General features: G+C 43.7%; 2 protein-coding genes across 5 annotated transcripts in view; one reads left to right on the top strand and one right to left on the bottom strand.

Moving 5' to 3' along the window:
• LUC7L (LUC7 like) overlaps positions 1–9,959 on the bottom strand; it is a 38,210-nt gene extending 28,251 nt beyond the window's left edge. The window contains exons 1-4 of the mRNA XM_077275329.1: positions 9,269–9,959; positions 6,061–6,155; positions 3,804–3,902; positions 1,407–1,517 (exon numbers count right to left, since the gene is read on the bottom strand). Coding sequence (XP_077131444.1) covers positions 1,407–1,517; positions 3,804–3,902; positions 6,061–6,155; positions 9,269–9,329 — 366 coding nt within the window. The 5' untranslated portion in view covers positions 9,330–9,959. The remainder of the gene's footprint in view (positions 1–1,406; positions 1,518–3,803; positions 3,903–6,060; positions 6,156–9,268) is intronic.
• The window catches only part of FAM234A (family with sequence similarity 234 member A), a 60,990-nt gene continuing 56,519 nt past the window's right edge, over positions 9,435–13,905 (top strand). For 3 of the 4 annotated variants that reach the window (XR_013218238.1, XR_013218240.1, XR_013218239.1), the window contains exon 1: positions 9,435–9,564. The gene's annotated coding sequence lies outside the window, so the exon portion shown is untranslated. Of the gene's footprint in view, positions 9,565–9,608; positions 9,728–13,905 lie in introns of those variants that run through there. The other variant, XM_077275328.1, reaches the window with a different exon arrangement.

Below are 13,905 nucleotides of genomic sequence, written 5' to 3' on the forward strand. Positions count from 1 at the left end.
ACGCCTCCTGTATGGAGAAACTAGTTGTCACGCTGCAGCACTGCAGGTAAATGCAAACTCCACTAGATGGCAGCAGAGTGGAGAGAGGGCTGAAAATCTGCTCAGAGCAGACCAGCAGAACTGCAGCAAAGCTACCACCAGGTGGCAGCAGAATAGTCAGACAAGCTGGGTCGATACCAGAGAGTAGAATAGTACCAAGGGGAATCCCAAACACATTCAGAGGAGCGTCGAAAGGTCAGTAACGGTCCGTAGCAGAAGTACCAGAAGGAAGAGACAGAATCAGGTCAGAGCCAAGTACTGGGGAATCCAAACACAGGGACACACTGTGTCAAACACTGTGTGTTTGAGATCACTGTCCTGCTAAAATGTCCACCTTCGTTTCATCAGCATCATCCTGGTAGATGGCAGCATATTTTTTCAAGAATGTCTCGGTACATTAGTCCATTCATCCTTCCTTCAATGACATGAAGTTTGCAGTGCCACCTGCTGAAAAATAGCTCCACACTATGATGTTCCCACATCCAAACTTCACTGATGAAATGTGTCTTGGCTGTTCAGGCGGAGTTTGCAGTGCCTTTAGGCCTTCAAACTTAGTGTGTTTTATGACATCCAAAAGGTTCAATTTTGGACTCATCTGACCAGACTATATCTCCCACATACTTGTCTAAAGGTTGTTGAGCAAACTGTAAGCGCGCTTGAACATGCTTTTTGTTTAGCAATGGAGTCTTACGTGGTGTGCATGTATGCAGGCCATGGATCATATTACCGTGCATTATTTACAGTTTTCTTTGAAGTAACTGTACTTGCTGATTGCAGGTCTCAGTAGTTCTCTACTACAAGTGGTTAATATTACAATAATATTGTTCTTAAGGTGTTAATATAACAACTATGAATAGAAATCTGATTAATGTGGGAACACAATGGCCACCAAGTCACCAGGGCAAATACCAGAATACACTAACCCTGACATTCACGTTAGACCATAAACTTCAGAACACTGTTAGCAAATGTAAGTCAGCAGAATGTCATTCAATTTTTGACCGGGACAGCGAGTCCGAAGATGTATGCTGCAATATTTTCCACAAAGACACAGTGACTGTATGATAAAACACTCTTTTTACTAAAATTCCTCAGGCTCTCCAGAAACTCGTACAATGGCTTTATTTCTTAGCCAGTGCATCCTCCTATTGTGGACAAATTGTATTTTTAGGACATGTTAGACTTGGGAGACATTTGTATGTGATGTGTCTTGGGGGAGAGGGGCTTTCCTAGAAGTGGCATACTTTAATGTGTTTTATGCAAGAAAATTGCTTTAAATTAAACTGATGTTATTCACCAGACAGTCACATCCAGTAAAGATTGCCATCTAGGTATAGATAAGTCTTCAATAATTTACACAGAAATACCTTAACAGCGACTTCAGCACTAATTTCCTCCTGAGTTTCAGCGAGACGTTTCTTTGCAAGCTCAGTTCTTCTATCGCACTCTGCAATGAAGGTCTCCAAATGATCCATAGCCTAAAATAGCAAATTGTACACCAGTAAGTTAACAAATAAATGTGTGTTTAACAAGTGAGATAGAAGACAAACAGCAGAACTGTGACTGCCAGGTATTAACATTACTGACATCCTGTTTGTATGGTCTATCATCTTTCTACATGTACTCCACATGGTGGGCTAAGAGGAGTACCACTGCTTATGTGCAGCGTCACAGGAAAACTCCATGCAATCAAAAGAAATATATAAAGGTGCACAGAACTAGAACTCAGGACATAAAGTATGGTAGCGTAAAAAAATAACTGCTTTAAATAAGAGGTATGTAGTAAATGATATAGCCTGTCTTCCTATCATCTAAGCCGCCCCAACACTTTATCCCCGACAAATACACTTAACCAGCCTGCTGCTGGATACACTGCACACGGCTCAGATTACATCTTCTGCAGCACTGTACAAAATGATACAAAAAGGGTTATAACAATAACATGAATATACATTTTCACAAGCATGGCACAACAGGAAGGAACCTGCCTGAACAGACCTACTAGTTACAGTAAAATGAACAGAAATCACAAAAAACGCTAAAATGAAGTCACTAAATTACTAGCAGGTTAAAATTAATTTGCAGCAAAAAAAATAAATAAAGTTTGACAGCAGTTCTCCATGCAGGCCTTTCTGAGCACTACCTTTATAGGGACTATTTGCTGATGACCATTAGCTCAGAATGGGGTCAACATCAGCATTTACATCAGCTCTATAAATTGCAGTAAAACTATTTATTTTAAGGGAATCTATAGCCTACATTATTTTTGCTCATCTATTTTTATGACCTGACTGTAGAGGTTTCAATATTTCTATTAGATTTTTATTATAGCACCCATCTTGCCTGAGCCACTGATAGCAGCATTCAGAGATAGACTTTACAGCAGCATCAAGGACCAGAACACTACAATAGTCAGGAGATGTTCATAGACTTCAATGGGGTTTACTAGGTACGCTTTTTCGTCTTTTGAGAGGTCATTGTGATGGGAGGGGAGCTGTGACCATCACTGATTGTGAATAGTGCAATTCTCTGGGATATAAGTGATATTGGTAAAGGTAATTCTGAATGTGCTGATCACAAGATGTCCGATGAATACTAATCTGTACAGCACAGAAAGCATCAGCATAATATTAGTGGCCAGTGTGAAAACTGAAAAGTATTAGGTTATTTTAAAAACCTGATATGGAAAATTAAGCTTATTTTTCTCTACACCTTTCTATCCTTTCTTTACATAACATCGGTGATATCCTCAGTGAGTCCAAGTTTGAAAACATATGATCCCTGCATTTACAGATATTTGCTGGAATGGGAAAATGAAAAATTATCATAATCCAAGCAATAAAAATCTGTACTAACCTGCTTAATAGGTAGCTCTATCCCATCACTTACAGCTTACTAGTCAGATAATGACTGGAAGCCATGAATCCAATCAGAATTAATACAGAACTGAATCGAAAGTGTAGCAGTGAACTTAGTAAAAAAAACTGATGGCAGATTCCCTCTATCTAATCTGAAAGTAGTATACCATCGGGCACAAGACCTTGATTTCAGGGATGTGTCACTAGGCTGTGTGACCTAGTTTCAATGCAAACAGTGTGTTACCATCAAGACATTAACACTGCCAGGACTACATAGCTAGTGCAGAACAGTCCAGCTAATCTGTGTAACCCCGCCCCCACCACTGATTGGCAGCTTGCTCACAATGCACAGTGTACACAGGAATCTGCCAATGTGTGGGCGGAGTTATACACAAAGCAGAAGACTTAGCTCTGATGTATCAGACCAAACAGATTTTCCATGAAAACTACACCATGCAGCCCAGTGAGGGACACATCCCTGGAATCAGGGTTTCGTGCCTTATGTTATGCTGTTATCAGATTACATAAGCAAAACCCTGCTGACATTCTCTTTAAAAATTCAGACTGTTTATTTTCTGCTTGACACCCCCTCGCAGAGGAGGATTACATGTCCTGAAAGTGGATATCTTTTACCTAGTTTTGTGAAGACTACATAGCTGTTAGCAAAGTAATAAGCAGTACCATAATATTCACCAAGTCACACACATGAATAAACAAGTAATGGTAGAATTTCTGCAGTTATGTACAAGTCTCCTTCCAGTTTACAACCCCCCGTTCACCCAGAGGAACTTACGTGAAAATGAAATCAACATGAAGACAGGCATTTAGTCACTTCTTTATATCAGTGATTTTACAGGCATCCACACAGTTCAGTTTAACACATAGAAAGAAACAAAAACAACTTACATCAAGCTCAAAGAACAGATCTTTTTCTTTACTTGCAATTTCATAATCGGCCCTCAGTGCCAAGTCATGAATCTTGGTGCACTCACCCAAATCCATCCGCTGGTGAAGAGAAAGGAAGAAAACAATGGGACAAAGGTTTCAGGCTTTGGGTTAATGACAGAAAAGCTGAGCAACCAAAAAGCATTGCAATCTCTCTGAAATTCTAGGGAAAGGAGTCTTCTTACAAAATACATCACAGAATCACCCATCTGCAGGATAGGTGATGGATGGATGACCACTAGAATGCCACCAATCATATGAAGTGGGTCTCCAAGTCAACTTCTGCAGGCCATGCCACAGATGTGTGGTGGTCACAAATTTACACTACCACTCCCATTGGGCAGGGAGCTTTATGTGCATTTCTGTGCTCCTTAAAGGGAGACTGTCACAAGGTTTTCACTACGCAATCTGAGGGCAGCACGATGCATGTGCAGAGACCATGATTCCAAATAGAGTGGATTGGGTTATACACCGCTCAGAATTCAGAGAAATGGTAGCTCTGCACCAAATAAAACACTGATATACATACACACACACAGACATTACTGTACACATATACAAACAACATGTAGCCCAGTAAGTGACACGGCGCTGGAATCTGTGCCTCTGCCCCAACATCAAGCTGCTCTCAGATAGCGTAGCAAATATCTGGTGACAGATCCACTTTAAAGTTCTCAGAACTGACAACGCCAAAGCTGGCAACATACACAAAAGATAAATTTCAGCAGAAATAGCAGATTTTACAATTTTGGATGATTATTGTATGAAAATTGGACATAAGCAGCCATACTGAACTTTTTCAAACATTCACTTTTTAAAATAGGGGCAGACTATAAATATAGCGTGACAATATTGTTCAGGCAGTCTCACAGAATATGAAAGATTAAAGATTATATCTGTACTTATGCCATGGAATCGGTCCATCAACCTTGTCAGTAACGGTCCATCAACCTTGTCAGTAACGATGTACTGAAGCTCTGAGGGTATGTGTCCACTTTCAGGTTTGCTTCAGGCTTTGGTCAGGATTTTATGCAGGTAAAATCCTGACCAAATCTGCACCTGAGGTCACTGGCAGGTCACCTGCGTTGTCCTTGAGTTTTTTCTGCAATGTAAGGACATGCTGCATTCTTAAAAGACGCGCCGCATGTGAGTTTTCTCTGGTGTGCCGCATGCGTCTTTTACTGCATAGTGGAGACAAGATTTCATGAAATCCCCTCCACTATGCTGTAACATCTGGACGCTGCGTTTTTTACGCATGCTGCTCAACGCTGCGTCAAAAACTTAGCGTTTCCTGAATGTGGACACATACCCTGAGAGCTCTCTGACCAAATGACATGCTTATCTCTTGATTAGTCGGCCTGGCGCAACATCATCGTTGCAGTGTGACATCATGCCAGGCCAGCTAATCAAAAGAGGAGCTGGAGATGCCGTTCGGCAAGAGGCGGTTCTGAGGGCTCCCATATAGTGGCCACAAATGACTGATGTGGCCGATTGACCAGGTCCTGGGAATCTATTCACAAAACTTAAAACACTTGTTCCATGATTACGGTATATATTACCTGACCGTACTAATTACTGCTGCATTAAGTAAAGTAACTTTAGAATATGCTAAAAAATGCTTCAATGCTGGTGGTCACTCATACCGTCCAGATCCTCGTGAGAATGGGCATTAAGGCAAAACCTGGCAATATAGGTATGATCACAATTTTTTTTGCAGATTTTTGTCTGGAAAAATGCTCCTTACATTGCATGTGTTTTACTGCATTTTTCATGTTTGTATGCATTCTATTAAATAGGTAAAGAAAAGCAAAAACACTGAAGTTGCATTGTTTTGCTTAAAAAAAAAAAAAAAAAAAAAGACGGAAAAAAGGAGTGTGAATGACATTTTAGAAGTCTCATTTATTTTGCTGACACAGTAACATGATACTGTGAACAAGTCCAAGGAATCAGGGCACTAAAAAAAAGACTTCTACTCACCAGTGCGGAACACAATCGGCAGCAAGTGTTCTGATAAATCAGACCCAGTAACTATTATATAACACCACGATCTAGACACACCAGCAGTTTAGCAAGTGATTAAAACTAAAACATGGTTCTGTTTTGCCTGATTTAAACAGTACAGTAATTAAATTTTAATCCTGGGACAACCTGATGAGAATGTGGAGCACAGAACACCACAGTAATGGATTCTATCACTACTAAAAGCAAAGTTAATCACCGTTCCAGCAAGAATGTCATGAGGACAGCAGTCCAGGAGATGACTTTTGCAGACTCGTTCATCGGTAAACTTTACTCGCTGGCGGGTCTCATCACCTGCAAGACAAATTTACGCAAATGTCTTCACCTGTATCTTTTATAAGGAAGGGAAAATAAATGTGAGAGAAACTAGTGCAAAGCGAAAAGCAGATCCGCTGCCCAGATTAGTGCTGTAGTTTACCTGCTGCAGAACTCTAGTATGTACGTAAAGAGGCGGTTGACATATCCCCATTCTCGGGACAGATTGGGGTCCCAGTGATCAGCAACTTAACACTTGGGCTATGTGCACACGTTGCGGATTCTCTGCAGATCCACAGCGTTTTTTGGGGTGCAGAAACGCTGCAGATCCGCAATTGATTTACAGTACAATGTAAATCAATGAGGAAAAAAAAAAAAGCTGTGCACACGTTGCGGAAAATCCGCTGCAGAAACGCTGCGGTTTAAAAGAAGTAGCATGTCACTTTTTTTGAGAATCTGCAGCGTTTTCGTACCCATTCCAATATAGAAATCCGCAGGGGTAAAAAACGCAGCAAATCCGCAAAAAAAAAAAAAACGCAGCAAAAACGCACAAAAAACGCGAAAAATCCTTAGCTGCGTTTTCTGCCAGGAGAGGCAGAATCCGCACCAGAAATTCCTAAGGGTACGTGTTCACGATCAGGATGGCTGGCGGTTTCGTCGGAGCGGCAAACCCGCTCTGCGCTAAGCCCCGCCCCCTTCTGTGACGCGATGATGCTGGATGTGTTCATTGCACACATCCGGGATCATCGCAACCCACGCATAGGGCCCTGTGTTATTCCTTGCGGCGGCGCAGCATCGCCGCAAGGAACACGGACATGCTGCGATCTTAAAAGACGCGCAGCATGTCCGGAGTCGCAGGGCCGACGGATGCGTGTTACCACGCATAATGGAGACGGGATTTCATAAAATCCCCTCCACTATGCTGGAACATCTGGACACTGCGTGTTTGACGCTGCGGCCCCACGCAGCGTCAAACACGCAGCGTTTCCTGAACGTGGACACATACCCTAAGGGTATGTGTCAACTTTCAGGATTGTTTCAGGATTTGGTCAGGATTTTATGCAGGTAAAATCCTGACTAAATCTGCACCTGAGGTCACTGGCAGGTCACCTGCGTTGTCCTTGAGTTTTTTCTGCAATGTAAGGACATGCTGCGTTCTTAAAAGACGCGCCGCATGTGAGTTTTCTCGGGTGTGCCGCATGCGTCTTTTACTGCATAGTGGAGACAGGATTTCATGAAATCCCCTCCACTATGCTGTAACATCTGGACGCTGCGTTTTTTATGCATGTTGCTCAACGCTGCGTCAAAAACTCAGCGTTTCCTGAACGTGGACACATACCCTTAGGCTAATCCGCAACTTTCTATCAATCCACAAGTTATGACAGAACTGAATAAATTACTTGTCAAAATGAGGCCAAGAAATCTACATCCATATGAACAGCAATGCAGAATTCCCATTAATAAGAGTGGAAGGCAGCATGTGACCCCGATGTCACGTCAGGTGCTTCCATAGTAAGACAATGCAACACCTAATGATATCCACTTTGTATAGCCATGAAGTACACAATAGTGCAGCACCAAAATATCAACTTCACACAAGGCCAAAATATAAAATATGATAACTTTATTAACCAAAATACAATAAACAACAATAAACGTGAGGGTAAACTCAGGACACAGGAACAAGGAGGGCTAACCAGACAGACGCTCCATAACCATTGATGTCATAATACAGACTGTTTGCGCAATGATTAATCACATGGACATATTATTGTCTGTATTATGACATCAATGGTTATGGAGCGTCTGTCTGGTTAGCCCTCCTTGTTCCTGTGTCCTGAGTTTACCCTCACGTTTATTGTTGTTTATTGTATTTTGGTTAATAAAGTTATCATATTTTATATTTTGGCCTTGTGTGAAGTTGATATTTTGGTGCTGCATAGTAAGACAATGGACAGATCTAGCAATGTATACACATAAGCTGACTGGCAGAAATATATTGAAATGCACGGTGTTAACACTGGATTTATGAAGCCCAGAGTGAAAAGCATGCCGGCCTTTAGAGTTGCAGCTAGTTTCCATTCTTTATGATATTTTCTAGTGAAAAAAAACTAAAGTGTGACCTATTTAGTAATGTGATCTGAATAGAGCTGTCAATAGAGGGCTGCACCAGTGCACATAGGACCGTGCGGTTTTATGATGGTTAGTGCAGCTCGATTGTACCAGGTACCTACAGACCTCAGTATTGGGCCTGTCCTGTATGCAGTGCCAGGATCTAGTCTGTCAATAGAGGGCTGCACCGGTGCACATACAACTGTGCGGCTTTATTTATGATGGTTAGTGCAGCTGGATTGTCTGTACCAGGTACCTACAGACATCAGTATTGGGCCTGTCCTGTATGTAGTGCCAGGATCTAGTATTAAGCAAAGAGAATAGGAACTGCCATACGGAAGAGAACAACCTCAAACAGGAGATAGCAGCTGCAATCTGCAATATGATGCCCACAGATCCTTCTGCATGCATAACATTGGACACACTACAACCCCCAACATCAGCAGTGTCCCAGTAAGGACCATTGATGTACCAGTAACAGCTCTTTTTAGAAATACAATCCAACAATATTCCGCCAAGTCACCAGCATGCAACCTGGCACATGCCCAGTAAACGGATTGTGTAAGAGGTAAAACAGATGGTAGACTAAGTTACGACGTGTCGTCCATTAGCGCTGGATGCACAACCTCTGGACGTGACCACGGACACTCCATACGATATGCACAATAAGGACACGAGATCACAGGAGCAGCAGACAATAATGGCTCACTAATATTACTATCACTGAGAGTTAATGACCTTTATAATAAAGAAAATGGAAAATCCCTTAAAATAACAGGTAGCCCTGTGCTGCGTGACAATCTACTCCGCAATCCACACATACATACAATGGAACAGCTGGCAGCTCCACGTGTAGTAAGTCACAGGCCGCCAGGTGGCGCTGTACAAACCAGCCCGCACCGTACGAGCCTTCATCCCCCGGACACAGGCTTCTTATGTGACTATTATCCCGCCCGTCCGCCGCAGAGCCGAGTGTAGGCCTCACCACTACGAATCCTAAAATCCCCACCCCCACCGGTGTGCCGCCCGGACGCACTCACCATCCCGTGCCGTGCCCATTAGCTGGTCCAGCAGGGCTCTCATTTGGGCCTGAGCCGACATGATTGCTTCAGAGCGGCGTCTGCCTGCCCGGGCACACTTCTCTAGCCTCCCGCTGACGACTATCCTCCTACAACCCAGTCAGACGACCCTCAGCAGAGGATTGTGGGAAAATGGAGAGACCGGAAGTAGGAATTCCACTCTCATCTGGCTCCGTGCAGCAAACGATTGCCAGAAGCTTAGTTCCGCCCTGCAGCTGTCCGTGTGAGGGGAGGCTGGTGAAGTTTCTACAAGGAGGGTGAGTGCAGTGAACCCGGCGGAACAGAGAGAGGAAATCCCGGCGGGGTTGAGTTGTGGGGGAGCTGCGCCTACATGCAAGCTGCTTTACGGTCACAGGGCATGCTGGGTCATATAGTGCACCTGGAGCTCAGTCTCGCGAGTGATACCCCCGATACTTAGAGGTTTGGGCGGGGCAGAGCATGCTGGGAGTTATAGTCTTACAGCAGCGTGAAAGCGACACTTTTATGAAATCGTGGTTCAGGGCAGGCCTGGAAGTGACGCAGCCGGAGAGAGTGTGGCGGGAAGTGTGCGAGGCCGGGGGGCTCGGAATGGGGTTGTCAGGGGGAGGGCCTCCTGCTGGGGTCCGGCTCTAGGCCTGGGCAGCACCGAGGCTGCGGGTCTCAGCACGAGCTTCTCCTGCCTCTCACATTTATTACACGATTATAGAGAAAGTGTCACATGGGATTATAATGAGCAGCCACATTAATAACATTGTAGGGGACTGGCTGCGGAGGAGGACTCCTGACAACCCCTCCCGACAACTCCTCCTGACAACTCCAATACAATGCCTACAATGAAGGGGAAGCGGAGCACCAGCTGTGTCTGTGGCTTATTGAATCCACAATGTAGAGAAGTCGTCATACCTCAGTTTTAATCAACATCTGTAAATGTATTTTAACCCCTTCACCCCCGGAGCTTTTTCGTTTTTCGCTCCCCTCCTTCCCAGAGCCATAACTTTTTTTATTTTTCCATCAATATGGCCAGGTGAGGGCTTATTTGTTGCGGGACGAGATTTACTTTTGAATGATACCATTGGTTTTACCATGCCATGTAACAGAAAACGGGAAAAAAATTCCAACTGCGGTGAAATTGCAAAAAAAGTGCAATCTCACACTTGTTTTTTGTTTGGCTTTTTTGCTAGGTTCGCCAAATGCTAAAACTAACCTGCCATTATGATTCTCCAGGTCAGTACGAGTTCATAGACACCAAACATGTCTAGGTTATTTTTTATCTAAGTGGTGAAAAAAAATTCCAAACTTTGCTAAAAAAAAAAATTGCGCCATTTTCCGATACCCGTAGCGTCTCCATTTTTCATGATCTGGGGTCGGGTGAGGGCTTATTTTTTGCAAGCTGAGCTGGCATTTTTATTGATACCATTTTGGTGCAGATACGTTTTTTTGATCGCCCGTTATTACATTTTAATGCAATGTCGCGGCGACCAAAAAAACGTAATTTTGGCGTTTTGATTTTTTTTTCTCGTTACGCCATTTAGCGATCAGGTTAATCCTTTGTTTTTATTGATAGATCGGGCGATTCTGAACGCGGCAATACCAAATATGTGTAGGTTTGATTTTTTTTTTTTTTATTTTGATTGGGGCGAAAGGGGGGTGATTTGAACTTTTATATATTTTATATAAGGTGTGCATATCCAAAGTAGCCAGTATAGGGAGTTATGTGTACAGTAATGGGAGTAATATGCATGACAGGGGATTCAAATAAGTAATTGTGCCTATTATGTGCCACGCAGGTAGAAATTGATTAACTAAAGTGCACATTTCCCAAGTGCCGTAACTACATAATGCCCGTCGAGCCCTGTAATAGTTAATGTTGAAGAGTAGTGGTGCGGTTGCCCTGTATGAGATGGCAAGGGTTATAGAGGGGTGTATATCGCCGCCATGCAGAGTGAAGAATGCGTAGAAAATGGAAACAACATGTTAAGATTGACAAAATTAAGAAAGAGGTATAAAGACCTAAATGTAGAAACCCAGACAGGCCAGTGATAAATTATAGGGCCGGAAAAATTCTTTTACCGTAATAACGGAAAGCTTAGATGGAAGTAAATAGATAGTTCAATTAGTGCTGTGTTAGAATAAGCTGTTATTTTCACAAATAGTAACAGTAATAACCATAACGGGGACGTGATAATCCTGAGTTAAGTGATGGCGAGTGGGTGGAACGGTGCTCGTGATCCATTGTGTTGACAATTCAATACAGACGACTCTAGAAGGACAGAGAAGAGCAGATTAATAACAACGCAAGATCATAAGGGTATACATCATACAAACGCCATGAGTTCGTAATCCCGGTTCAAGCCTCTGGGAGAGAGGGTTTCTAGAGTATGAATCCAGAAAGCCTCTTTCTTTTTAAGTAAAGTGATTCTATCTCCACCTCGCCTAGGTGGCGGTACGTGGTCTATAACCTGGTATTTTAATTGGGAAATAGAGTGTCCCTGTGTGTGGAAATGGTATGGAATGGGAAGGAGTAAGTTACTACAACGAATGGTAGATTTGTGCTTTGAAATCCTATCCCTGACCGATTGTGTGGTTTCACCAATGTAAAGTAGTCCACACGGGCACTTAATGAGGTACACAACGTAGGAAGATTCGCAGGTAAAAAAAATGCTTAAGGCTTCTTTCACACTAGCGTCGGGCTCGGTCCGTCGCAGTGCGTCGGGCCGAGGTCCCCGACGCTAGCGTTGTCTCCGCCGCACAACGGGGGCAGCGGATGCATTTTTCCAGCGTATCCGCTGCCCCATTGTGAGGTGCGGGGAGGTGGGGGCGGAGTTCCGGCCGCGCATGCGCGGTCGGAAAAAGCGGACCATCGTGAGCAAAAAACGTTACATGTAGCGTTTTTTGCTCCCGACGGTCCGCCACTGCACGACGCATCCGTCGCACGACGGGTGCGACGTGTGGCAATCCGTCACAATGCGTCGCTTCATGTTAATCAATGGTGAAAAAACGCATCCTGCAAACACTTTTGCAGGATGCGTTTTTTCGGCAAAACGACGCATTGTGACGGAATGCAGTTAACGCTAGTGTGAAAGTAGCCTAATATGGAATGTTTTGCCAGATCTGGGGTGTTGGAAAGTGTTCCCCTTTTGTATATTGTTACATTGTGCGCAATGAAGGCACGGAAAGGTGCCAGTTTTTGGTCGTGAAAGAAAAATCGGTCTATGTGGGTCCTTAGACCCAATGTCCGCTTTGACCAGGTTATCTCTTAAATTGGGGGTTCTCCTGAAGCATGGTAAAAAGGGCTCCCTAAATTCTGGTATGTCTGGGTGGGCAGTGGACAGGAGATGCCAGTGTCTCCTGATGGTTTTATGGAGGATGAAGGAAAAAGGGACATTCTATTTCCCAATTAAAATACCAGGTTATAGACCACGTACCGCCACCTAGGCGAGGTGGAGATAGAATCACTTTACTTAAAAAGAAAGAGGCTTTCTGGATTCATACTCTAGAAACCCTCTCTCCCAGAGGCTTGAACCGGGATTACGAACTCATGGCGTTTGTATGATGTATACCCTTATGATCTTGAGTTGTTATTAATCTGCTCTTCTCTGTCCTTCTAGAGTCGTCTGTATTGAATTGTCAACACAATGGATCACGAGCACCGTTCCACCCACTCGCCATCACTTTGCTCAGGATTATCATGTGCCCTGTTATGGTTATTACTGTTACGATTTGTGCAAATAACAGCTTATTCTAACACAGCACTAATTGAACTATCTATTTACCTCCATCTAAGCTTTCCGTTATTACGGTAAAAGAATTTTTCCGGCCCTATAATTTATCACTGGCCTGTCTGGGTTTCTACATTTAGGTCTTTATACCTCTTTCTTAATTATGTCAATCTTAACATGTTGTTTCCATTTTCTACGCATTCTTCACTCTGCATGGCGGCGATATACACCCCTCTATAATCTCTATTGCCCTTGCCATCTCATACAGGGCAACCGCACCACTACTCTTCAACATTAACTATTACAGGGCTCGACGGGCATTATGTAGTTACGGCACTTGGGAAATGTGCACTTTAGTTAATCAATTTCTACCTGCGTGGCACATAATAGGCACAATTACTTATTTGAATCCCCTGTCATGCATATTACTCCCATTACTGTACACATAACTCCCTATACCCAATACTGGCTACTTTGGATATGCACACCTTAGTCGCCCGCTGCACATACAACCACTGGTATCATAGTGTTAGTGGCTGACATGCGCACTGTAGCCGCCCCAAAACAGTGGGTATTACATCCATTACCGCGCACATAGCCGCTCATACCCAGTAATGGAGACAACGGACATGCGCACTAAGGCCGCACACTTAGTCCTTTGTATCCCACACTGGTGGCTGCTGACATGCGCACTCCAGCCGCTTTACAGCATTGCCACCTCTAAGATGGCGTTTTCACATCACCGCCCATGTGACCTACTCCTTCCGGTATGTCACTTCCGCCCATCCCCGCTCCCTTAGGCTACTTTCACACACAGCATATTTGCTGCGTATTTTTACGCGCGCGTATTTTGCTGCTGCTTTACCTGCGTTTTTTTACGCAGGCAAAAAACGCAGCTGC

The sequence above is a fragment of the Ranitomeya variabilis genome, chromosome 7 (assembly GCF_051348905.1).
Source record: "Ranitomeya variabilis isolate aRanVar5 chromosome 7, aRanVar5.hap1, whole genome shotgun sequence".
Taxonomy (NCBI): Eukaryota; Metazoa; Chordata; class Amphibia; order Anura; family Dendrobatidae; genus Ranitomeya; species Ranitomeya variabilis.